The sequence below is a fragment of the Macaca nemestrina genome, chromosome 11 (assembly GCF_043159975.1).
Source record: "Macaca nemestrina isolate mMacNem1 chromosome 11, mMacNem.hap1, whole genome shotgun sequence".
Classification (NCBI taxonomy): domain Eukaryota; kingdom Metazoa; phylum Chordata; class Mammalia; order Primates; family Cercopithecidae; genus Macaca; species Macaca nemestrina.
This window is the reverse complement of record NC_092135.1, coordinates 94,914,610-94,942,236: the sequence shown is the minus strand read 5'-3', so window position 1 is coordinate 94,942,236 and position 27,627 is coordinate 94,914,610. Positions and strand designations below refer to the sequence as shown.

Here is a 27,627-nt window from a genome sequence, read left to right as displayed (position 1 = left end):
ATAGAGATGGTATTTAGATATATCTTTTCCTCAATATTTTTCTTAAGTTAAGTGTTTACCTAGGGAAAAATAAAACAGCAGGATCGCATTAAAATTCCAACAAAAGGGAGTGCCAAAGTGTTCTCTGGGAATGTTTTTGGGAATGTGGAGAGAAAAAACAAGTAAGCAGTCATAATATTTAAAAAATAAATATTACTTACTCAAGAATCATGGTAATTTAGTTCAATAATTATATCCATACAAACCCACAGCTTCAGTTGAAGCAAAGCTCGTTATCTGTGAAATTCTAGTTTGAAATCCCGTGATGCTTAGATTCATAATTGTGAAGGCGATGTCACAGTAGCCACATGGCACAGCTGAGGCTAGAGATGTCCATATAGCAAGACTTTGGGATGTGGAGAACAGCTGCTTTTCTATTCCATGGGGAGTGGAAGGGGTTTGTATATGAATCAACACGTGTCTCTATGCATGCATGCCTGAGTATAGATAGGTATGCATATGTACCTAGGAGCATAGGTATGCATATATGTGACTTCAGTATTGGAAGAGTTGTAATGATAGCTCAGCCTCTTCTTCCTAATGGTTCCTGGGGAGTCTGTGCCTTGACAGTTCTCTATAGAGTAGCTTTTAGCAGCAATAGTCCCAGAGGCACCACTCCCTGCTGAGGGACGGTGCTGGCGCCCTTCTCTGGAAGCTTTGTTGGGGTGTCTCTCTTTGGTAACATTCCAGCCATAGCTTGGAATGCTTGCCTTTCTTCAGAAGTGTGAGGACCGAGTGAATGCAACAGAATGTACGTATTCCATACACTCGCGATTGGGAGACTTTGCTCACCTCATTATGTTCCCGTAAAATGACTTAAGTAATGGTGCATTAACTACTGGGTTGGGTTTGTTCCCTGGAATCTTAACTGCTCAGCTGTTGATTGACCACTCCTGATTTAACATGAAAGTCTTGTCAGACACTGCCTCTACTTATCGTTCTCTGGTTGTGGAGGTTTGTTGTTTGTTTTCTCGTAAGGTCCAAAAAGGCAGAAATGCACACATGAGCATTTGGCCATGAGCACAGCAGATGGAGAATTATGGAGCAGATAAACAAGAGTCAATATTTTTTTGTTGAAACCCTGAATTTGTGTCTGGCTCTGTGTCTTGTGTGAAATGTGGTCCTTGCCACGGGGCAGATGTAACCCGAACAGAGACTTGGTTAGCAGGTAGTTAGGGGGAGTGTGGAAGGATCTGCTTGTCTTTAGGCAGAGCAAGTAGCTAAGACTGAACTATCAGTAAAGTTGTACTCTTTTCAAGATGTCTTTCCTGCTACTTAATTGTTGGCAATTTTAGAAACTATCCATGCACCTTGTCAAGAAGCAGAATTGAGAGGGTATTTTGGAGAAAGAAAAAAAGATGTATGTGTTCATTTGCTGGGAATTTTTATGGCAGAGGAGAAACCCATGGACAAATTCCTGGCATATTGAAATATCCATTCTGCAATCTGACATTTTTACATAGTGTTTCCTCAAGGAATCTTACTCTGTCTTACTGATAGTACTTATATTGGTCCCCCAAACTAGCAATAAACAGCAACATAACCTGTAAGAAAGCCAACAGGAGGATAAAAAGAGAAAAGAGGGTTTATGGGGAAAATGACAACTCACATTCCCAACAGCATATCACAGGGAGAGGTCAAGGTATGTGATGCTAGTGATTTCACCTAAGACCAGTGTTTGCCACCAGTTCCTAAGAATTGATGGGTTCTTGTTAAAATCTAGATTTGCAGGTCCCCACCCTAGATGTATTAAATCCTTAGGAAAGGGATCTGGGAATATTGTTTTAATAGGCATCTCCGGTGATTCTTATGGTCAGACACGTTGGGGAAACTGCTGTCATCTAATTGACTACTAGGACTAATGTATTTCTAGAAGTTTGAGTGAAGGCGTATGTGTGTGTGCGCACACGCGCGTGTGTGTGCATAATTACCGAGGATTTTAAGGTTAAAAGAAAATTATCAACTACATCTTGTCATCGTGAAACATTTCTTAATGAACACATCTATGTAGGGTTGTCTGGTTACAGGAGATTTACCTCATTTGATCCTAATAACAATCCCATGAGGAGGTTGGGCAGCGATCATCATGCTCACCCCCAAGTTGCAAGTAGAAATGGGCTTTGCATGTGGCTGGCAAGTGTGAGACTGGCTTTGAATAGGATTTTTTTGCCAAACGGGCAAGCCCAACATCAACTCCAAAGCCTGCCACTGTTCCTCTTTTACCTTACACTCTGGTCACTAACATATCAGGTTCTATGCACATCCACACCTTTGCACACCTGTGCTCCCTCTGTCTTCCTTCCCTGTCAGCAACTCATACTTATTCATTAAGGTGCCTTCCTTAAGCTTTTTTGGATACACACTTGTCTTCTTTACCCAGCCTTCTACCCAAGCGGAGTTAGCTCTTCTTTTGGCTGTGTTTACATCACTGTGTTTACTTCTACTGCATGTTGGGGTCTTGTTTAATGTAGATGAGTTCAATAGTAAGAGCTTGGTAACATCCCCCTCTTCTTCCTTGACCTGCCATCATGCCACTTACTTTTAATAAGCAGTAGATGTAATCATGTTTAAGATAGTACTTGTTGGCTAAAGCTATGGGAGGCATTTGGGAATGATTTCAAGGGTTTTCCAAATACTGACACAAGAGTGTTCTGGTGGCCAGAAACATGGCCATTAGCATCCTCTAGGAATGGGATTATTTGAGGATAACAAGGAACATTGTCTAAAAGAAGTAGAGGAATCACAGGGACCTGTTTTAGTTTGCTCGGGCTCCCATAACAAAATACTATGGACTGGGTGGCTTAAACAACAGAAATTTTTGTTCTCCCAGTTCTGGAGGCTGGAAGTCCAAGATCAGGGTTAGTTTCTGGTGAGGCCTGTCTTCCTGGCTTACAAACGGCCACCTTCTCACTGTGTCTTCACATGGCCTTTCCTCCTGTGTGAGAGAGAAGAAGAGAGAGGGAGAGGCGAGAGGGGGAGGGGGAGAGAGAGAGAGAGAGAGAACGAGAATGTGAGCTCTGGTGTCTCTTCCTCTTCTTATAAGGACACCAGTCCTATCAGATCAGGGCCACACCCTTATGACCTCATTTAATCTGAATTATCTCCTTAAATGCCCTGTCTCCAAATACAGTCGCGTTGGGGATTAGGGCTTGCAACATATGAATTTTGGTGGGGATATGATTCAATTCATAACACGGATTGTATACACAAAACCACAGATTTGTTAGTTTCCTTGTCAGGGATTTAAGGGCCTATCAAAGTTTCAATGATGGGTGATGTTCATGGTACATTCACTTTAGTTCATAGTTCAGGTTAGAGACTATCTGGCCTGGCTTTCAGATGGTATAATAATTATTTCTTTATGTAAATATCTCTCCCACTGGATTTCTCGTAAGGGTTCATCTGAGTCTTATTCATCTTTGTCTGCCAACTGATAATGGTTGAATAAACTTTTAAGGAACAGATCTTCTCACCATCTGCATCTGTATGTGATCAGATGTATTAATTTTAGTTCTGATTCCCATTCTCTTGTGTTTGCAGCCACCATTGGTCCAGGCAATCTTCAGCGGTGATCCAGAGGAGATCCGGATGCTCATCCATAAAACTGAAGATGTGAATACTCTGGTAAGAGATGCTGTGGTTTTGCCACTCAGGCCCCGTTATCCTGGAGCAGGAAAGGGCTCTTAACCTTTTATATACCATGGACTCTTGGTATCTGGTGAAAGCTCCACACTGTTTCTCAGGACACTGTTCTTAAACTCTATATATGAAATAAAGTATCTGGGGTTACAATGGAAATCAGTTACTGAAATACGTTATCCAAATATTAAAAATCTAATTTGTGATATGGTAATATATGTGCTTTTAAAAAAGAACACATTTAGACTGGGCGCAGTGGTTCATGCCTATAATCCCAGAATTTTGGGAGGCTGAGATGGGCGGATCACTTGAGCCCAGGAGTTTGAGACCAGCCTGGGAACATGGTGAAACCCTGTCTCTACAAAAAAAAAAAAAAAAAAAAAAAGAAGAAAGAAAAATTAGCTGGGCATAGTGATGTATACCTGTAATCCCAGCTACACAGGAGGCACACATGGGAGGATTGCCTGAGCCCAGGGGTTTGAGGCTGCAGTGAACTTTGATCATGCCACTGCTCTGTAGCCTGGGTGACAGAGTAAGACCCTGTCTCAAAAAAAAAAAAAAAAAAAAAAAAAATCTGATTAAATAACCAGATACAGCAGAAGATCTAAGAATGAGCATAATTTAAAAATAGTGGTGAGCATAATCAGTATTTTGAGTTGTCTGCAACAACTCTAATGCAATATGAACATACCTGTGATTTCTGCTGGTGACAGCATTACAGCTACTGATGTTGCTACTGTGCTTTATGGCCTATATTCATAGTGGAAGGAAGTGCTAAATTCCAATTAGAAGTCAGTGATAATAGAGATGCAATTTTTTTTTTCCCAAGGTGATGAACCCCTAGAAACCATGCCCTGCAACAGTGGTTGGCAACCTATGGTACATCATACATTTTTTTCTGCAGGCCTCCTGCTAAGAATGGTTTTTGTTTTTTAAGTGTTGAGCAAAAATCAAGAGAAGAATAATATTTTGTGACACATGAAAATGACATGAAATTCAAATTTGATGTTCATAAATACAGTTTTGTTGGAACACAGCCATACTCATTCATTTATGTATTATCTCTGGCTACTTTTGCACTGCAACAGCAGAATTGGGTAGTTGTAAAACAGACTATATGTGGCTCACAAAGCCAAAGATATTTACTATCTGGCTTTTTAGGGAAAGTTTGCTGACCCTTGCCCTTAAAAGGTTCATGACTCTGAGTCTGGGATCAGTGCGTGAACTAGGCATCGTGTGTGCCCTCTGAACTCACAGGAGGTAGATATGTGCACTATACACATATTTTGTGTGAAATGGATCAAACTATTTCATCAAGTTCTTAAAAAGGTACCTGACTCCCAAAAGATTAAGAACCACTGTATCTGAAAGGTCCTGACACAAACAAACCAACCTTCAATAAAGAAAGCTAAAAAGAGTTAGTCAATGATTTACCCTTTTAGTAGTTTCCTAGACTTGAGTTGAACAAGCAGTTATGTACAGTACATACTACTAATTCTCTTAATGTAATTCAATTGTGAAATACTGAAATCCACCAGGGAGAGGAGTTCTCTTAGTCTCTAGTGTTAAGTAGAAATAGAAGTAGTCAACTACATCTTCAGTGTAAGAGGAGATTTGCCACGGGGGGGTAGATTATGTCTAAGGTATCTCTGTCTGGTTGGCTGAATGCTTTATTCAGAAGGCGAGTCATTTGGTGCAGCCATTGTTCTATGGCAGTGCAGGTTGGTGTGGCTTTTGCAAAAGCTTTTGGCAGCGTCTTCCCAGCTGGCACTGAGCACAACTGGACTATGGTTTGTGACATTTTTGCAAGGTAAGCACAGATGAGGCCAGGGACAAACTACTCGAGAAGGCAGTTGGGCATTTGTCCAGGGCCTGCGGGTTGTGACCTGTACTTCTGAGACGAGGCCAGGCAAGCAAGCTCCCTTTCCAGTGTTCTGACATCACCGGAATCCACCCAGCCTGTTTTGTGGCTGTGGCCCAAGCCCAGAAGCCCAAGGCATGGTTACTGTCTTTTCCTAATGATCATGAGCAGATGGAACTTTTGTTCTGTCATACATACCTGAAAAGATTGTGCTGGCCCCTGAATGGCCTTTATTTCTTTTTGGGAAAGTGACAAACAGTTGCTGGCTGGTGAAGGTTAGGGGAGCTTAACTTCGGCTATAATTTATCACTGAATTAGATAGGTTAACTACGGTCACACATAGACCCCTAAATGTATGATGGATGTATGATGTATGAAGTTTAGTTCTCTTTATGAACATATTAGAGGGGTGGTCCTTTTCCAAACAGGATCCCAGGTAGCAACACGTGATCTTTAAGATCACCAAAGGGGTTGTGTGCAGTCCTGCCCCCCAAAGGGAAAAAAAGCATGGAGGAAAAGCATGGAAGTATTTTTTTTTTTTTTTTTTTTTAGATGGAGTCTCACTCAGCCACCCAGGCTGGAGTGCAGTGGTGTGATCTCGGCTCACTGCAACCACCATCTCCCAGGTTCAAGTGATTCTCCTGTCTCAGCCTCCCGAGTAGTTGGGATTACAAGCACCCACCATCATGCCCGGCTAATTTTTGTATTTTAGTAGAGACAGGGTTTCACCATGTTGGCCAGGCTGGTCTTGAACTCCTCACCTCAGGTGATCTGCCTGCCTCGGCCTCCCAAAGTGCTGGTATTACAGGTGTGAGCCACTGCACCTGGCCAGCATGGAAGGATTTTTACGGGTCAGCTTGGAATTGGCACACATCACTTCTGCTTATATTCCATGGACCAGAATTTAGCCACGGCCATACCTAGCTATAAGGGAGGGTGAAGAATTAGTGTATCTGTGTGCCCCCAAAGAGTCAGAGAGCATGGATTTTACTGAGTAGTTAGCAATCTTGGCCACACCAGTTTTTGGTCTCAGAGAATTCTAGGGAATTCTAGTGACGCCACTTACTTGTCTGGGAGATGTCTTATTCATCCACAGTTATTTGCTGAGTTGAGACTGTGTGCTCAGTGCTAGGGACACAGCAGTGAGAAGACACCCTTTCCATGATAGAGCTTACAACATAGCAGAGTAGTCAACAAATGAGAAATCACACTGTGACGCATTTTTCAAAGAAAAAATCTGGGATGCTACGTAGGGAGAAGGTTAATCATGAGGACCTGATAAAGTGATATGTAACTCGAGGCTTGAGAGATACATAGGAATTTGCTTTGCCTTTTTGGGCTGTTGGGTATGTGGCAGCAGAGAAGCAGGGGATGCAGGGAGGGAGAGAAATGAACACAAGAGTGGCTGAATGAATGAATGGATGGATGGATGGATGAAGAACACAAAGAAGGCCTGAGTTCCTTAGGTTGATGTTATCACTTTTCGGGGTCCACGGGCCCTTTTGTTCCGCTCATCCCTCTTTAGACTCTCCCTTTAGCTCCCCCTTTCCCCTCCTTCAGGTGTGTACAGAGATCATTTGACCCCACACTCTTATCCAGCATGTCCTCTTGTCGTGTTTTTCTTTTGTCAGTGCCTTTGCAGATGAGTCATAGTGACTGTTTTTGCTGGGGGTGGATTAGGTAGTTTAGGAGAATTGGTTGTTAAGAATGGGCATAGACAGATGGAGGACACATAAGGATTGGAGAGCTAAGCCTGGAGGTGCATTTCAAAAGTGAAAAGGGGCTGATAACCATGCATTTAAATGTCAAGGAAGGAAAATAAATAGTGCAGGAGCCACCTGTTACTTAGAAGACCATATTTGTCTTCTTACCCCTTGCTTTTCTTTCTTTCCTCCATTTATTCACTTAATTATTCTTTTCTGTCCCAGGTTCTGAGTTTTTCACCTTCCCCTGCCCTCATCTCTCCATGTTTTTTGATGGATCACATGTTCTCTGGTGTAAATCACCCATTCATTAGCTGATCCTGATATAGAAAGCCATCTCATTCAGCTTGGCCTCTGTGTTTTCAGAATTTATTTTCCCAAATAGTATTTATAAACCCTATGCCCCAACTAACCACATGACTTGATTCATTGGGATTTATTCTATTCTCTCACACTTTTCTCACTTCTCCACTCTTCCAATTCTATTTGTCCTTCCATACCTACTACTTCCTCCATTAAGTTGTCCCACTTCTCACTTCCTTTCTGCTGTCTTCTCTACCACCTTCTCAACCCAGCCAAAGAAACCTACTTCTACTCTCAACTCCAACAGCATTTTGTCCTGCGTTAATCACTGTTGACTACTGCTTGAAACTGTAGCTGACCCTTGAACAACACAGCTTTGAACTTGGCAGGTCACTTATATGCAGATTTTTTTTCCAACCAAAGGCAGATTGAAAAGACAACATTCGTGGGATCTGAAACCTGCATACAGGGAGGGCTGACTTTTCATATATTTGGGATCTGCAGGCCAAACCCAGTGACTTGAATATGTGCAGATTGTAGTGTATGCGGGGGTCCTGGAAACAATCTCCTACATATACTGAAGGAAAACTGTATATGCTTGATGACATGGTCACTATCTTCTTCACTCTCATTTGCTCAATCGCCTAGTCCAGTCCTTGCAGCACATTTGACTGAATGACTCAGCTCTACTTTATTGCTTATGCTGAGCCAGTTTGTGGTAGCTTATAGTTCATTTCTCCCAATGAGGATAAATTGTTAAATAGAGGAAGCATCTAGTTTAGTTCCTTTCCCTCATTTGTAAGACTGGAAATTCTCCTTGTAAGATTGAAAATCTGTAGATTGATTTGAGGAGCCACGGAAGGGTCAGGAGGGGCACACTGAGTCTTTTTATGGTATCTATGGTTAGTGGCATACAAGGGCCTGGAAATATGGGATAATCATTGTACACTCTGAGAAATATCTTTAAATCGACTCAGATTTGGCAGAGAGCTAGAAAGGTTTTAGAAGCCTCTGCCTGACTAATCAAACTGAGCTCAAGATGGAGAATAGCATCTGATTTCAAAATTTGGAAGGCAGAGATTTTATAAACCAAAATTTGAATTCACTAAAGGCATTTTGAGGATTATGTTATGACAATGTGATGTCAAGAAGACACTTTTACTGTGTCCTACTGGGACAGGGACAGAGACAAAGTGGCACCTGTCAGTGTGAATGATGATGATGGGGAGGGAACCATGCTATGTGAAGAGTGGTTGAAGAAACTGGTGATGTTTCACACTTGGAGAGAACAAGAGAATGGCCCCAAATAGTTTAACACTGTCAAATTAAAATGGAACTAGGCTAGACTTGTCATTATGTCATGTGGTTGTAAGCTATAGAAAATAAGATGTTATCTCAAAAGATAAGAATTAACTTAATAGACAGAGCTGTCTAGAGAAGCAGTGAGTCGAACTGGCAAGTAGTAAGCTCCCTGAAAGACCGCTAGACTGGAGGTTTGAAAGGTGACTACTATGGTAGCACATATAGCCTCATTCTCCTATCTTGTGACCCTGACCAACATTGCTAATGGTTCATGGCACTTTTTTTCCTTTGAGTCTTAGAGACCAAAATTTCTTCTCAGGATAGTACTATGAAATTGAAGTACATGTAAATTGAAACTTCCTCTCCACGCCTGGACGAGGTAATGTTTGAAGTCTCTTACAACTATGAAAGGCTATAGTCCCAAGAGTTGTGAGTCTTACATGATAGCAAATCCATGATGTTTATTTCTTTTCTTTAAAAAGTATCATTAATAGAAACACACACATTATCATACCAAATAGAATTAACAATGACACCTCAATATCATTTAATATCCAGTGCATGCTCCATTTTATTTTGTTTTCGGTAGTTTCAAAAATGTCTTTTTTTTCAGTTGAGTTGTCCCGAAGTTGATCATTTTAATCCATCTATTTTATACAAAATTTTTTTTTGTAAAGCTGTTAAGGTTTATTATTTGCTCTAACAGGATTTGACCCAAGTAGATTGGTGTATTTTGCTTACTCTCTCCAGTTCCAAAATGGGATGCTTTGTGAATACAATGGAATAAATCTTGAGGTGCAAGCTAAGCTTATGTTGGCAAGGAATATGTAGTAAACAAAAGAGAGAAACCTATTAAAGCTGCCATTCTTGACTACAGGAATTAATTCAGATGGATTAATTCTTGGATCTCAAGAGCCAAGTGAGAAAAAAAGAAAGACACTATATGATGAGGGGACTTTTCAAAGAAATAAGCCACACTAACAGTAGTAAGCTTGTAATGTGTATGCATGTGTATGTGTATGTTGAAGTGTTGCACTATTTCTTTTAAAATAGAGTTTATTTTTAAAATCCACCCAGAAGGACTCAATATGGCTCCACTCAAGGATCTTGGGATGATCAATTTAATATCTTCTCTAAGTTTTTCTCTGCTTGATTATATTATGTCTAATACTCTTAACCATTAGAAATACAAACTAGCCCAGCTTTTAAAACTTCTAGATTTTTATGTATTTTTCTCACCTGCATATATCCTACTTGATTTTTTTCTTTTTAATAAATAATTTGATATGAAGATGAAGGACTGAGATGTTTTGCCAGCTTAGAGACTTGGGAACCTTTTAAAGAGACCTGAATCAGAAACCACTGGGAGTAAGGAGGCTGCAGGGAGTTGGGGTGGCACACTCAGGTCCCATAAATGATAGAAGTGCACGGTGACCATGAGTGATGAATGACTCAGCTCTCATTAAGCACCCTGCAGGAATGCAGGCGCAGTGTGGCCCAGGCTTTTTAGACTTTTAAGAGAAAATACAGGAAATCTCTAAATTGTTAAATGTCGGTTCCAAAAGATGACCTAACAATGTGCAGGCCAAAGAAAACACATCTGTGGGCTAAATCCAGCCTGCAGGTCACCGTTTTGCTAACTGTGGATGAGATCAGCAAATATTCAGTGATGAAGGTTTCTCTGGCCACCTGCATCTGGAAAGCAAATGCCATGGTCACGAAGCCAAGGGCCCCGGTGTTGTGGGAAGAGCAGTGGCCTGCTCTTTAAATGTTGACACTGTTTCTGGCTCACTGATTAGGGGCCGGGGTGGGGGAGGTGGAGGGAAGCTGATGGTTTTTTCACAGATCTGAGAATGGTGCTTTTTGTCTTGAGGGTAGGTGCCCATCTCTCAGCACATGCCTGGCAATATTGGCACACTCCCCATCCACTCTCATCCACCCCTCCTTGTTGGACCCCTGCCCAGGATGTGGGGCTGTAGTTTGGAAGCCCTGACCTATATCCTGTAGAGAATGATTTATGAACTCCAGGCAGCACTGAGCAGGCTGCAGAGATGTGGCTTCACGGCCATTTAAAATGTGCAAAGGCAGGTCTGGTTTGCATCATTACTAATTATCCTATGGAGGACGCTCAGCAGCTTGAGGCCTGAGCTCTCCAGCACTGGCCATGGAGGCCAGAGACTCAGCCTCCAAAAAAGAAACAAATCTTATAATGGTATACGATTTGTACTCTCACACACTAGAGATGGATGTTTTGGAGCTATGGAGAAACATTTCAAGTGTATGGCATTAGTGTTATTTTGCAATTACTGGACATTTTTATAGTACAAAGAAAAAATCTAAGAATTAAAAATATACTTTGTAAGTAGCTTGAGCTTGAGCATGTGAACGTAAGTATTGTCTTCTTTCTACCTAATAATGTGCCTTATTTATTCACAATTACATCCTCCCCCCAAATGAATATCTAATGTGAAGAAAGGGCCATATCCTTTAAGATGGTAATTGTTTGAAATTAATGTATAAATTCAGGGCAATTTGGTGGTAGGAGTTGAGTGGGGAAACTTGACAAAGTAATTCTAAACTTTATCTAGAAGAATAAACATGTGAGACTAGCTAGGAAACTCTTGAAAAAGAAAGTTGATGAGGGGAGGGTTTTATAAAATATATTAAAACAAATTACAAAATGATAGCAATCAAAACAGTATGTTAATAGCATAGGAATAGACAAAGTAGTAGAACAGACTAGAAAGTCCTGGATTAGAAGCAACTATATATGGACATTTGTCTGGTATAGGACAAAGGAAGATTTTTTTTTTTTTTTTTTTTTAAAGTCAGGGTCTCCCTCTGTCACTCAGATTGGAGTGCAATGGTGTGGTTATAGCTCACTGTAGCCTCAAACTCCTGAGCTCAAGTGATCCTTGTGCCTCAGCCTCCCAAAGTTCTGGGATTACAGGCATGAACCACTGCACTCAGCCAAAGAAAGCATTTTAAATCACTGGGGCTAGAATGGATTATTTAATAAATGGTATTGAGACAACTGCCAGATAGATGTAAATATGTAAATCTGAATCCTTACCTAATTTCTTATACTAAGGTAAATTCAAGATTTAGAAAATAAAAAGGGGAAAATATTTCTGCAATCTTGGTATAGTGAAGGACTTTCTAAGCATAATAGAAAAGATAAAAATAATGGAAAAGATGGTTACCTTTGTCAATAAACATCTAATACATTTTTTGGCTATTTGCATTTTTTCTTTGGTGAGTGGCCTCTGCATGTCCTTTGCCCATTTCTTTATTTGGGTATTAGCTTTTTCTCAACCTCACATGGCATCTAAGGATTCAAATAAAACAATGATATAGTGTCATTCTTTTATTTTAATTAAAAAAAATTTTTTTAGAGATAGGATTTCACTCTGTTTCCCAGGCTAGAGTGCAGTGGCATGACCATAGCTCACTGCAGCCTTGAACTCCTGAGCTCAAGCAGTCCTCCTGCCGCAGTCTCCCAAGTAGCTGGGACTACAGGCGTGTGCCACCATGCCCTGCTAATTTTTTTAACTTTTTGTAGAGACAAGGTCTCTACAAAAGCCTGTGTTTCCCAGGCTTGTCTCAAACTTCTGGCCTCAAGTTATCCTCCTGCTTTGGCCTCTCAAAGAAAGTGTTGGAATTATACGCATGAGCCACTGTGCTCAGTGTGGTGTCCTTCTTGACCCATCCAGTTGGCAAAGATGAAAATCAGATCTCAACCACTCTGATGCCTTTTTGGGGAGAGTAATTTGCACTACCCTTTGAAGGGCAGTTTGGCAGTATGCATCAACATTCTAACTGTGGGGGATTCACCCCAAAAGAAATAATTGGTTAACTAAATAATTGGTTAACAAAAAGATGTTTGTTGCTATCTGGTTTATAATAACAAGAAATTGCAAACAACCAATAAGTTATTTCTTAAACGTATTGCAGAACATCCACGTGTGGTTTTATCATGTTATCTTTAAAAAGGGTGCTTTGTATTTGTCTGCATATGTATTTATTACATATATTTATTGAAAGGTAAGATCTTTGAGATATATTTTTGAGTGAAACAGTTGCTAAACAGCACATATCATGTGTATTTGTAGGTATAGAAGAAGAGATCTAGAAGAATATTCTCCAAAACATTAATTATAGTTGAATCTGGGTGGTGGGATTTTTGCCTTTTTCTTTATTTCTTTATGTATTATTAAAACTTATTAAACTTATTAAAAAACTTATTAAAGTTTTTTACACTGACCTTGTATTATATTTAGAAATGGTAAAAAATATATATAAACATACACACACACAAACACAAACACACTCACAAGAAAGCGAACAAACTAGCTTCCCAAATTGCTTTATTTACTATAAAGATTTGACTTTTAAAATGTGCTCATTGTATTTGTCAGTTTGAATAAGTGTAGAGTACATTTCAGTGGTATGGTACTTATTACTCATGGTGACAAGCATAATGGCGCTCCCACCTTTTACATATTGCAAGGGCTCTTCTCATGGGATTAGCTGGACCCTGAGGAAGTGGTGGTGGTGGGACCTGTTGCCATCTTAGTAGAATTCTTTTCTTCTACCATCATCACATTTTATATAATAAATTATGGGAAATGGATTATTAGTTTTGCTCAAGCTAAAAATCAATTAAAACTTTTCAGATACCTTTTACTTTCTAATTCCTTTTACAATGAAAAAATGTAATCGGAAAAATTTTAAGAAGCTTTTTGGAAAAGTAATAACTCTTATGTTTTAAAAGCGAATGGGCAGAGGTAACCACATACCCAGATTATTCTTAAAAGACATGTTTAAATGAAAAGGATATAAAGTATATTTTAGATCAACTAATTGTGCCGGCCCTGATTTTTACCAAGGACCTATTGCTTTAGGTTTCAAATGTTAAATAACTATATGATTATGACAGCCAGAGGGCCTTCCAACTGTAAGTTTATAGATATATTATTATTATTATTATACCCTTGAAACACTGACTTTAAAAGACCTGAAATGTGTATATGTTATTCATTTAGGGTAAGAAGCCTAGGGGTTTGGAGAGGTAGGTAAGATTTTTTTACCAGGAGGTTGCATAGCTGGTTATAACCAGGTCACTTGCCAACTGTCTTCTCAAAAGGCTACTTCTGGCAGTGTAGGATAGTATAAATGCGTTTCTCACTTTGTATTCTCTAAAGTCTTTCTGCATATAACACAGGCTGTCTTTTCCTAATCTCTCAGTTCCCCTTTCTAAACCTCTTTCTGGTTTTCCCTACTCCTACATGCTCATGTCCAGAGTTTCTGATATAATTCCTTTACAGCCAAGCTGCTATGTCCCCACATGATATATTTCATTTATTGGTAGATAATCCATATCAGTCACACCAAAATACAACTATAAGTGTAGAGAAAAGAGCACTGGGCTTGGCTTGAAGATAAAAGTCTTGGGTTCTATGGGTCCTTGAGGAAGCCAGTTAGCCTCCTCTGGCCTCAGTTCTATAATGTGGGCATCATAATAAACTTTATAAGGTGTGGTTAGGGAGATGAGATGATGTATGTATATCAGTTAGGGTTAGATTTGGCTTCATTCCACAGAGAAACAGCAAAAACAGCAAAATAGTAGTTTTCAGTAGACATGTAGTTTACTAAAATTTAGAAGTTTTGAATAAGATAGAAGTTTATTTATTTCCCATGTGCAAGTTCAAAGATAGGCTGTCCAGGACTAGCATGACACTCCATGGTGTCACAGCCCAATCTTTGTTTCTTTTTGTGCTGCCATCCTTGGTGGATGGCTTCTATCTCCTTGCTCAAAATGGCCACTTGAGCTCCAGCCATCACATCCAAATTCCAATTAGTGGGAAGGAGGAAGGCAGAAGAAGGGTATGCCCTCCCTCTTTAAGGATACTTCCACTAAGGACACAATTGCTTATATATTGTCCGGAACTGCATCAGGTGCTGATGTACGTTTAGGAACCTAAAAATCAGGGTTCCTATTATGAAAGCAAGAGAGATGCTGAGGCAAAACAGCAATCTCTACCATGGTATGTAATAGCCTTTTGTGACCTAGGAAATGCTCTGAGTACAAAAATATATATTATTTATGTAATACTGTCATGAATAACCTCAGATCCATTCATTCACCAAATATTTTAAAAATACTTCTTATAGATGTAGCACTAGAGCAGACACCCTGAATACTTCGTTGTATACTTTCTTGGCCAATTTATGTTAACTCCAAAAAGCATTGAGGGAATCACATTGCTGCGACTTTTTTCTGCTTTGCTGAGCACCTGGGAACAGAACATGTTACCATATCCCTTTCTTTGGGGGAGGGAAGGAGAAGGGCGACACTGTAGTACATACTAAATGGTGGCTTTTCAGCTCAGTGGTACCGACACTGTGTGTTTTTCCCTCCAGTGTCTGTCTTTTGTCATCAGTGCTTCATGTTGAGTTATACCTTGCATCCTCACTTGCTTTTCATATATGCCTTTTCTCCTATTGAAAACACACATGCACGATTGACTCTTCATCTTCTGACCTTGTCTCTTTCAAACAGGGGACACTCTCTGTTTGAGCAGGCGTGCATTTTATTTGGGAAGCAAAGATGGATAGATAGGCAAACAAGCATGCATAACCTAATGGTTGGGCAGTATTGCCCATTACCGGCTTTTCTCAGGAGGTCCCAATATGTAAGAACACTTAAATAAATAGGACCTCCAGTCACAGGCTCAAGATACTCCATTTGGAAAAGATCCAGAGATGTTTGACATCCTGCCTCCTCATCTTTCAGTAATAGGCAGTGGGTTTAAAAAAATCTTATTTTATTATGAAAATTTTCAAACTTTCAAAAAACAACAGGAAGCCCACCACTAAGAATAAATGTTAACACTCTGCCATATTTACTTTAAAAGAACCATCATAAAATTTTATAGATTTAAAGGTTTGTCCATATATAAATATAGGCTCATTTTCATTCATGTTTTTGCATGAATGCCTCCTTATCTGGGACACCTTAGCAACCCTTAATCAACCTCTAACTTCTCCTTCCTAGCACTTTTCACCACCTGACATATGCAGTGAATTTATTTGTTTGTCTTCTGTCTTCCTCCACTAACTGTTCAGCTCCATGAGCCCATCATGGCTTTGCTCACAGTTGAGTCACCTGCACCTACAGTGGTGCCAGCACTGGCTAGGAACGCATGAACAGAGCTGAAGCCTCTTTTAATCTCCCTGACCCATCACCTCCCTCCCTCCCTCCCTACCTCCCTCCCTACATCACCTCCCTCCCTACCTCCCTCCCTACCAGTGGTTCCCGCGGGAGAACCACTGTCCTGAAGTTTTATCCTTGTCTTTATATACTCTAATTTTATTAGTACCTTTATGTGCATGTGTATACATAAATGCTAGAACAATAGACAGTGTTGTGTATCTTTAAAAACGTTACATATGTGAACAGTTCGTATGGTCTGTAACTTGCTTTTCCTCACTCAACATTGTATGTTCCAGATTCATCTGTGTGGATACATGAGCATTTACTTCACAAATTTCATATTCCTACAATATTCCTTCTAGGATTTTATCACAGCGGATCCATTCTTAGTTACAGCTTTTTAACCATGGCTCTATCAACCTCCTTTTGTCCTAGGCTCTCTGATTCTGACCTGTGTTAACAATTGTACAAATAATAAAGATGGGTTAGAAAAAATGATTAAGATAGTAAATTTTATGTTATGTGTATTTTACCACCATTAAAAAATTAAAAATCTTATTAAATCATATACTTTAGAAAAATGGGGTAGCAAGAGAACCATGTAAGAATTTTCATAAGGACTGTACTGTTTATGAAAATAACACCATTGTAAGTTGTTTGTTTATTTATTTTTGAGACTAAGTCTCACTCTGTCACCCAGGCTAGAGTGCAGTAGCACAATCTCAGCTCACTGCAACCTCTGCCTCCTGAGTTCAAGTGATTCTCCTGCCTCAGCCTCCCGAGTAGCTGAGATTACAGGCATGTGCTACCATGCCTGGCTAATTTTTGTATTGTTAGTAGAGATGGGGTTTCACCATGTTGGCCAGGCTAGTCTTGAACTCCTGACCTCAAGTGAGCCGTCCACCTCAGCTTCCCCAAGTGTTTGGATTACAGGTGTGAGCCACCATGCCCGGGCTGTAAGTTGTATTTTTAGAGAGTGAATTTTACTTGGCACCATTGAATCCATTTAATTATAAAAATCTTTTTTTCAAGGACTTTTGACTTTGTTCTCGGTACCTTAAAAATATATTTCCCTCAGAAATGATATATTTCAACATATAGGTCTCCCATATTAGAAAACCTTGATGGTTTTTCTCTCAAGTAGGGAAACTAGAGAACAAATGTGTCAAGGTGCCCTAAAGTAATATTCAGAACTTGGCTTTTGACAAGATTCTAAATGTCAGGGAAGTCTGTTTTTGCTATAACATGACAACTTGACTTCAAATATAGGTACAGAATTACTGCAGTGCCTGGGTTTTCTTTAGGACACATTTAAATATCCTCTTTGTGAGCTTCCTATTAAAAGAAGACTTGCTAGAGGACAAAGTTTTATTTAGAAAGGGTTTTGAATATTTTGTGATATAATTGTAGGTGTCACTGAAAAAGTTAAGGAAGATTTTACCACCTGTAATTTTGAATAATGACTCAGTAGTCCAGGGCTCAGTGTGAAACTTTTCTAGAAAGATAGCATGATTGATCCTGTTTTGCATTTTGCTTACAAAAATTGTTGGGGCTGTACTATGAATATCTTGTGTCTAAAGATACAGTCAGACTTTAGCCATTTAACAATTTCAAAACAGGTCTTTTTAATGCAAACGAATACATTTACTTAGCATATTTCCTCAAACTTTATTAAACTTGAGTATGGAAAAACAATTTTAAAACATGTATGGCAGACAGCTAAATTATCTATTTAACCATGGCTGTTTTACTTCTGTTCAATCAGCAGACAGTTATTGAGCATCTACCATGTTCCTGGTGCTGTGCTAGGGACTGGGACTATAAGATGAATAGGACAGTTGGTCAGGCGTGGTGGCTCACGCCTGTAATCCCAACAGTTTGGGAGGCCAAGGTGGGCGGATCACTTGAGCTGAGGTGTTTGAAAGTAGCCTAAGCAACATGGTGAAATCCTGTCTCTACTAAAGATACAAAAAATTAGCTGGGTGTGGTGGTGGGCACCTGTAACTCCAGTTACTTGGGAGGCTAAGGCATAAGAATTGCTTGATCTTGGGAGATGGAGGTTGCGACTACACCTCAGCCTGGGCAACAGAGTGAGATTCCATCTCAAACAAACAAAATAAGATGAATAGGACAGGGTTCCTGCCCTGCTGGATCATATAATCAGGTGAGTGAGACAGATACATAAGCCAAGATCACAGAGGAAACGTCAGTACTGTAATAGAGGTATAAATGTTCCATCACTGCACGTTCCTGGTGCGGCCAGGGCTCTTACAGCACCAAACTCCTACACTCAGCAGCGTCAGGAAGTACATGGGTAGGGGGATTTGGTGGTGGCTGGAGAGCTTTTAAGCTTACCTACCACCTTTATCAACCACCTTCTTCAAGCTATTAAGAATAATAATGGGGCCGGGCGTGGTGGCTCACGCCTGTAATCCCAACACTTTGGGAGGCCAAGGTGCGTGGATCACTTGAGGTCAGGAGTTCGAGACCAGCCTGGCCAATATGGTGAAGCCCCCGTCTCTACTGAAAATGCAAAAGTTAGTCGGTTGTGGTGGTGGGCTCCTGTAATCCCAGCTACTTGGGAGGCTGAGGCAGGAGAATCACTTGAGGCTGGCAGGTGAAGGTTGCAGTGAACCAAGATCATGCCACTGCACTCCAGCCTGGGCGACAAGAGTGAGACATTATCTCAAAATATAATAATAATAATAATAATAATAATAATAATAACAGACATGGTAATGATAATAAGAGTAATTTTTGACTTAGGCAATTGTTTTCTCCATCTTATACTAAATATGACGTAAAACATCTTTTGAAACCTTTTAATTCAATTTCTATAAGAAGGCTTAAATTTTTTTTAGCAGTTTTAGGTTCACAGCAAAATTAAGCAGAGTTAAGAGACTTCCCCTATACCACTTGCCCCTATACATGGTTGGCCTCCCCCGACTATCTACATCCCACCCAAGAGTGGCACATTTGTTACAATTGATGAACCTCATCATGACATCATACCGACACTTCACGATCACCCAAAGTCCATAGTTTATGTGAGAGTTCTGTCTTGGTGTTGTACAGTCTGTGGGTTTTGACAAGTGCATATCTTACATCCACCATTATAATATCATACAGAATAGTTTCACTGCTCTAAAAATCCCTTTTGTTCTCCCTGATCATCCTTTCTTCTCCTGTTTTACTGAATTTTAAATTAAATTAAATTAAATTTTATCATATAAGCTAAGTAAGAACAGCCTGCATGAAATGTAAAACTAGTTCCAGTTAGAGTGTCACTCCAAAGCCCTCCTAAACAGACATTCTAGAATAACCACTGATTACATTAGCTCCTTTGATCATCTGTCCCTCTATTTGAGAGCTGCTGTGTTTAGCACAACTGCCCCAAGTTTATGTCAGGGTCTGTGGCATTAGATCCTGCAGTTTCAAATCTTGTTGATCGCCAGCTTCCTTCTCCCATCACTCTTTGGCCACCCTCATGTTCACAGAAAGCTTGGAAGTTTCTGAACAGATTCACCTCTGTACTCCTAAGGGCTGGGGGTCTTCTGTGGTCCAGATGTCTGATTATAATAGAAACAGACCTGTTTGCTTTTAGAGAAGCAAATGTTTTCTGTGTTCAACTGAGCTTGTAAAATTTCATTAAGAAACTAATAATTAGCCCTGATTAAACAAACACTGCATGCTTGGCATGAATATTTTAACTTCCTATTTCTAAGCTGCCTCAGCCTTCTCAAGTACTGATCGTCAGCTGGGAACAATAATTTTCCCGCACAGTTTGTCACTCCATCATCAGGGAATCTCCACCACCTCCAGCCCCATCAACTGGGGAAGAAAACTAAGGCTCTCCCAGTGCCCCAAACATGAAGCCGCTTCTCTGATGCTCATTAGAGAAACTTTCACAATTTAAATAGAGAATCTCACTGCTGCCTACTCTAATACAGGAAAGAGACTCTAAACTCTGCATCTCATTTTAATTCAACTTGAAATTGCCACCAGTTTCTACCCTTCCACATTTGCCTTCATGAACATTTCAGACTTTAACAAAAATCTGATTTCTTTTTACTGATATTAAAAATACATATGAAAATGTGTTTAGCATTAAGCATTTATTTCCAAGTCTAAGAAAGATCAAAAGAGATAAAGATGCACAAAGCTTAAAGAAGTTGCTGCCAGTGACTCAGTCATTATTAATATTGCTGTAGGCACAATGAATAGGAATGGTGTTAGAAAGATTTTCTCTAGGGAAGACTACATTATGACAGCATTTTCCAAAGTGTGTTTCTCAGAGTCCAGAACAAGTCTGACAAGTGTTTAGGAGGGAAAGAAAGGGACTTTTGTGGCCAAGTAAAATAGGGAAGCACTTCTACCATAAATTTCCTTGTATTTTAGTGATTTACAAGGTACACTGTCATATTAAAGGTTCTGAGAATTCCTGCCATAAGGGAATCTGTTTAACTTTCTTGAACACTGTGTTTCTCAATGTCATTTGGCTTTGAATGCCTCCCTGTTTTGTTTTGTTTTGTTTTGTTTTGTTTTTTGGAAAGAGGGTCTTGTTCTATCGCCCAGGCTGGAGTGCAGTAGAATAATCATGGCTCACTGTAGCCTCAACTTTCTCGGTTCCTACAAATCTCCCACCTCAGCCCCCTCAAGTAGCTGGGACTACAGGCACACACCACCATGCCCAGCTAATTTTTGTATTTTTTGTAGACACGGGGTTTTGCCATGTTGCGCAGGCTACTCTTGAACTCCTGGACTCGAGATCCACCAGCCACGGCCTGCCAAAGTGCTTGGATTATAGGCATGAACCATGTACCTGGCTTCCTCCCTCTTTTTTTTAAAAAAAATTTTAACAGCTGGAATGATCCCTCAGAACCAGTGGAATATACCTTGAGGCATACTGCTCTAGAATTAGCAGTATGGGTTCTCTAACTTGAGTGTGTATCAGAATCCTGGAAGGCTTGTTAAAATACTGATTGCTGGGCTTTACCCTCAGAGTTTCTGATTTGGGAGGTCCAGGGTAGGGCCTGAGAATCTGCATTTCTAGTAAGTTCCAGTGATGCTGATGCTTCTGGTTGGGGACTGCACTTTGAGAACCATTGGTCCATGGTCAACTGGGAGGAAAACAGAAGTTCTGCAGGTGGGAGTGGGGTGGGAGTGGAGTGGGGTCCCACAATCCACTGCTACATAGCATGCAAGTAAATTTATTCATTCAACATATACTGACTGAACCTGCTATGAACCAGGCACCATGACAGGTGCTGGGGTTGTATTAGTGGTGGACACAGGCCTGGTCGTTGCATTAGGAGCTTACAGTGTAGTGGAGAGAAAGGAAGTAAACAGGTAAAGGAAATGAATGAATAGGTACTTATAAACTGAGAAGACTGCTATGAAGAAAGCCAAGTGTGCTATGATACTAACAAAAGGTAGTTAGGAAAGGTCTCTTGAGGTGGCAGTGACATTTAAGTCTCACAGTCTCATGGCTGAGACTGGCCATGAGAAATTGGGGGCCATGAGAAGATTGGGGGGAATGTTTCAGGCTGGATAAAGACATGAGCAATGGCCCCAGTGAGGGTTAGGGGAGAGAGTGTAACTTCCCAGAAGAGAATTAAGGCCAGTGTGGCTGGAGGAGAGTCAGGGAGGGGGAAGGTGGAAGAAAAGGAGGCTGGAGAGAAGACAAGAAAGGGGCCGGTCATCAGAGCTGAGTGAGGAGTTTGGATTCCACTTAAGTGCACAATGTTCTGGTGAATATTCTGGAAAGTCACTCTGGGTGTTGTGTGAATTACAGATTGTGACAGGGAGAGTAGAAGCTGTGAGAACAGCAGGAAGACCGTAGTTGGGGTCAGGGCAGAAATGATGTGGGTGAAGTAGGGTGTTTGCAGTGGCCATGACGCCATGCACTCATGAGCTCTAGGGGGCGCCACTCACATGGATTACGGTACTTCTACTGTCTACTTGGGGAGAGCTGCAGAGTGCTTCCAAGTGTGTCATGAAGGTAGACCACTCAGGATTTGATGATGGATTCAATGTGAGGGGCAAGGAAGAGAGAGCATCTAAAAATGATTCCTGAGTTCCAAGCCTGAGCAATAGGGAGGAGAAGGGGAAAGCTGGAGGAGAAGGAGCAATTCATTTCTGAGAAAGGAGACAGAACTAAAGAGTTGCTTTGCAGGGGACAGTGAAGTGACTATTGCCACCATTATTCTGCAAATATAGTAATTGGCTGTTTGCTGGTACACAAAGGAAATGATGATGGGGTTTAATAAATCTTGTTGTTAGAGAGTCCCCTGTATATTTTAATAATCAATGACTTCCTGGTTACCCTGAGTTTGAAAATAAATAAGGCCATTTAACATTAAACATAATGTTGTCTTTCTATAATAATTCAGAGAGCACTTCAGAATCTCACAGAGACTTTTACTATTGCGGTATAACCACCACCCCAAAATTTAGCGGCATAAAACAGCCAATTGATGATGCTCATGGATTTTGTAGGTTAAGAATTCCAACAGGCACAGTGGGATAGCTTTTCTCTGTTCTCTGGAAAGACTTGTCAGCTGGGGTGACTTGACAGATGGGGGCTGGAATCATCTAGAGGTGACTTCACTCACATGTCCAGTGGCTGATGCTGGCTATCAGCCTGAACACTTCTATGTGGCCTTTCCGTCTGACTAGGGCTTCCTCTCAGCAAGGCAGCCACAGGGTTGTTGAACTTGTGACAGGGCCGCTCAAGGTTCCAAAGACAAGTCATCTTTGCAAAACGCTTGAATCTCTGAATTATACATTACGGGTAGCTAAATTCATGTTCTGCCTAATAGAATGCTAGATAAGAAGAGATAGCTCTGCTCAACATGCTGCCTCTGGGATAGTCTCACTCTGAGGGAAGAAGAGTACGGTAAAGGGGGAGATCTGCATGTTTTGCATTAAACCAGATGACAAAGATCATCACTTTGGCTGGAAGACAGTCATGCAGTTAACAAGTATTTTTTCAGTTTCTTCCACTTGCCCAGTCCTGGGAGGTGAAGCAACCAAGTATAGTTCCTGCTTATTAGAGAATGTTTGTAAATTAAGACATATAAGAACAGTCTTGATTTAAAAACATCACCTGGATGTAGATTTCCTAAAACTCCTGCTCTTAGATGCATTCTGGTGGGCTTCATTGACAAAGCAACAATGCACAGTATTTTCTTTAAGTGTAGGAATTATTCTTGATTTGGGTTCTGGGAAGTCTTCAATGATTGGAAGATACTTGTCTAAGATAGATGGTCTAGCCCTTAGATAAGATCTTTGATGTAAGGTATGTTGATTACAAAAAGGGGAATATAGGCCTCTTAGGAAGTGTGCCAGATGATCCACTGGGGGTAATGAAATATCTACTTCAAACTGTTTTGAAAAAATTAAAACGTATATTTTATGTGCATCTTATTGCATATTAAATATGATAATATAGTGGTGTGTTTATGAAGTTTATGAATGACTAAATAAAAATGCATGTGTTCAGAAAGCCTTTTTCTTTCTTTTGGCTGACTGGTTGCAGGCACTGCTTAAAGGCAAATGTCTTATCTTATTTCTACCTTATAGCTAATGCTTTTCAAACTTTGACGTGCATACACATCACCTGAGGAGGCTTGATTTTTCTCAGCACAGTGCAAGAGTGACTGGAATTTGGGAAATTGATTTACACAGTCTAAACTCAGACTGGTTTATAAACAAAAATACCATATGTATTAATTTCTATTAGCTTAAAAACTAGACCTGTCACTTATGTATGTTATGCTTTTATTCTTGGACAAAGTAATTTCTCTCAGGATACTAAATATCACATAAGAATTGACTTGATGAATCTTGAAAAGAAAATTTTTGATTCCTAAATGGTATTTGCAAGAAGTCAATACACCCTAGTGATAAGTTATCACTAGGGTGAGCATTGGTGGCTAGAGTGCCTGGTTCCAAGTGTGGCTCTGCTGTCTACCAGCTGTTATATGACTTTGGGTTTGGTAATTAATCTCTCTGTGCGTCTATTTCCTCATCTGTAAAATGGGGATATCCTAGTTCCTACCCATTCTGAGCATAATCCATGAAAAATACTTAGAGCAGTTTCTGGCACATGTTAGAAACAATCGTCAGTGATTCTTCTCTATTCTAGGAATCTTTCTAAGGAATTTACTTTTTGTCTAGAACCAGCAAACTAAATTCTGTAGCCACATCCTTATCACATAACATCCTCTTTTCAATATTCCTCACTTTCATTTGGTACCTTTGTCATTTAAGTATCTTAAGCGCTTATAGAACAGGGATCCTTACTCATTCATCTTTGTATCCCTGGAACCTATCACAATGCTTGGCTCTCAAAAGCTGCCCATAACCGTTTATGGCATTACATGTCCTCCAGAGCATATCTTTGGATTGCAGTTTATTGGGTCCAAATTGTGTTGCTTTTGGCCAAAGGCATAAGCATACTTAGAAAAGTACAGATCCTGCTTGCCAACTCAAAAGCTTTCAGAATCCAGGAGGCAGTGCCATTGTGTAAAGAAGGTGTTAGGGAGTGGTGGGGGCTGTTCTGAATTGGACCATTCATACCCCATTAAAGATATTCCGGTTTAGATTTTACAGACCTCTGTAACAGTCAAGCAAAATCTGCAGGCAGATTTGGGGTTCAACTTTTAAGCTCTGGTATAGGTTAAAACACGATATTGGAACTTACAAACATGTTTGTTCCCTCTACTAAAGTATGAACTTAAGGGCAAGAACACTGTCATTTCTCTTTGTCTCAACTTGCCTGGAATCTCTATGTTCATTGTAAAAATTATTAGAAAATCCTTCTGTTCATATCATAAAATGAGTCAAATCATTTACATTATCACTATGTAAATGATTTTGGACTAAAATAAGTCCAAGTTTAAAAGCTACCACATACAAATAGATGCTCATAGTTACTATTAAACATTTCTTTCATTGCTTAGGTTTTAGGGTAAATGGTTCCTGATGCTATACATGCCAGCATCATATCTCATCAGTAATGCTTCCACAAATTCTATTTTATGGTGTTTGCTCCCAGGAAAACTCCAGCAGTTGGCTAACTTATCCATCATCTTCTAGACATGGAACAGCATTTTCTGAGCATCTCTAGAGCTGAGTGCCTCTTACATTTGGCCTTCTGGTTCCCAAGCTCTATTCCTAGCTGCTTACAGGTACTTGATCACAGGTAACCTGAGATCAGAGACGCTTCTTGTGACTCACTCACTGTGGTCGTGCTCACTCGACCTTTCTGTCACCCCTGAAATTACAAGTGGCTGTGCCAGGGATTATATTTTGTTCATTAAAGATGACAGGCTTGTCGGGTCAGCTCCTCTGTCAGGTGACACCTCCCACGGAGTCTGGCACGTTTCATTTTGTTCCTCTGATCCTGAGCATCTCCAGTCATGGGACCTGTTAGAGAGCATGTTTACCTGGCCCTTGGACATATTCTCCTTCCTCTTGTTCCGATGGTGCCATCTTGTTTACCCTGGAATCTGCTCAGTCTTTCGAATTCAGCCAGCCAGCCAGAAGGGGCGTGTTGAGGAAAGGGTGAAAACGTGGGTTAAATCCTAATGGGCAACATTTGCTGAGTGCTAACCATGTGATAGGCACTGTGCCAGGTGCTTTCTAAGCATCATTTCATTCCATCTCACACAGCTTCAGGAGCTACGGAGGATGATTCTGTTACCCCCAGTTTACAGACAAATAAACAGTAGTTCAGAGGAGGGTCTAACAACTTGCCTAAGGTTATATGGCTCTAAGTGGCAGGGGCCAGGGTTTGAACCCAGTTCTTCCGCCGCTAGGGCCCACTAGGATGTACTGCCATCCTCAGAGATGGCTAAAAACCAAGGTAGAATAAACTAAATGGAGAAAAAAAAAAAAAAAAAAAAAGCCCAGGGAACACAGAGGAAGGGACAACCACTTCTGAGAGGCACTGCTGGGAATGCATGGAGGAGGCTGAGGGCTGGGCTGCAGAAGATGAGGAGGCGGCAGGCCCGACTGAGCGGAGGCCTGGTGGCGAGAAAGCGGGCGTCCAGGGCAGGAGGGGCCCGCGACCTGGGGCCGGGGCAGGGGTCGGGGCGCGGGAACCCCGCAGCAGCAGGGGAGGGCGCTCACCGCGCATGCTCCCGGCTCCGAGCGGCCGCGAAGCCCGCCCTTGTTTCTTTCCCACCCAGTAGCCGCTGTGGGGGAAGGGCTCTTCTGAGCGCTGCTCTTCAGCGGGGGGAAGGGTGCGACCTACCCGACCCCACAGTGTGGCGGCACTCAGAGAACAGAGGGGCGCCTCAGACGGAAAGGGCTTCCGGTACCAGGCCCCGCCAGGGAACTCCAGGGACCCCGCAGCTGCGCCTCCCTCCCCTCCCCACACCCTTGACCTTGTGCTGCCGGAGAGGGGTGAAGAACCGCAGGCACCAGGGGGTCTTGCTACCCAGACGCTATGGGCGGTGTCAGAGGCCAGGCCTCCTGGGACCCGAGGAATGTAGAAAGCCCCCACTCAGCCAGGTGGGAATAAAGGAGCCTCGCCCCGCCTGGGAATGGAACTTCCCCATCAACTCTGGTCCTAGCCCAGCGACAGGGCTGGACCAGGATTGGGCCTGCAGCACACCGCAGCCTCTTAGGAAAGCCCATCCTTCTGGGAAATTCTTGAGGGACTGAGAAGAGTAAGGATGCCACGTGACCCGGCTTCCTTTTCATTTTGTACTTTGTGAAGCACTCGGATGGATCCACTCCCCCACTGTAATCTCCTACACCCTCACCTTTTAAGAAATAGTGTTGGCCGGGCGCGGTGCCTCATGCCTGTAATTCCAGCACTTTGGGAGGCCGAGGCGGGCGGATCACTGAAGTCAGGAGTTCCAGACCAGCCTGCCTAGCATGGTGAAAACTCGTCTGTACTGAAAACACAAAAATTAGCCGGACTTGTCGTGCGCCTGTAGTCCTAGCTACTCGGGAGCCTGAGGCAGGAGAATCGCTTGAACCCGGGAGGTGGAGGTTGCAGTGAGCCACTGCACTCCAACCTGGTGTTAACCTTCTGCTCCCCAGCCCTCCCTCCCAGCAATGGGCCTGCCCTGGCCTGTTAAAGATCACCACTTCTTCCACTTTCCATGACTGTTCTAACATCTAGATTTCGTATGCCTGGAAATGTTCCACGCCAGTAGTTTCATTTTAATGGGAGCCTCTAATCTTTTCACGCGCATGTTGGGGCTAGCCAGAGACTACTAAGTAAATGTCCCACATCTTTAAAAAACTCAGTGCTGGTTTCCTATTCCACAAGCCACTTGGCCTCCCAGGAACTGGCACTGTGGGACTGGTTGTGGACATAATGTCACTCTCCAGGGATTATTGCAGGTTGAGGTCTCACAGAAACCAAAACTGCGCAGCAGGCAGCGCTCATAGGAGGGGACACAGGTGAGCACAGGTGAGCATCGTTGCTGTGGAATGCTAACCCAGCCTCATACCTTCTTAGGAAGCCTGTTTTTCTCACCCACTGGGTAAGTCAGGTTCAAGTCATGGCTCTAATTGAGAACAACAGAATTGATAGGAAGCCT

At 41.4% G+C, this 27,627-nt stretch overlaps 1 protein-coding gene across 6 annotated transcripts in view; it reads left to right on the top strand.

The window, feature by feature from the left end:
* LOC105468161 (ankyrin repeat domain 44) overlaps nucleotides 1–27,627 on the top strand; it is a 325,806-nt gene that overhangs the window by 121,846 nt on the left and 176,333 nt on the right. For all 6 annotated transcript variants that reach the window (XM_071073123.1, XM_011718206.3, XM_011718203.3 and 3 more), the window contains exon 2: nucleotides 3,580–3,663. In XM_071073123.1, coding sequence (XP_070929224.1) covers nucleotides 3,580–3,663 — 84 coding nt within the window. The remainder of the gene's footprint in view (nucleotides 1–3,579; nucleotides 3,664–27,627) is intronic.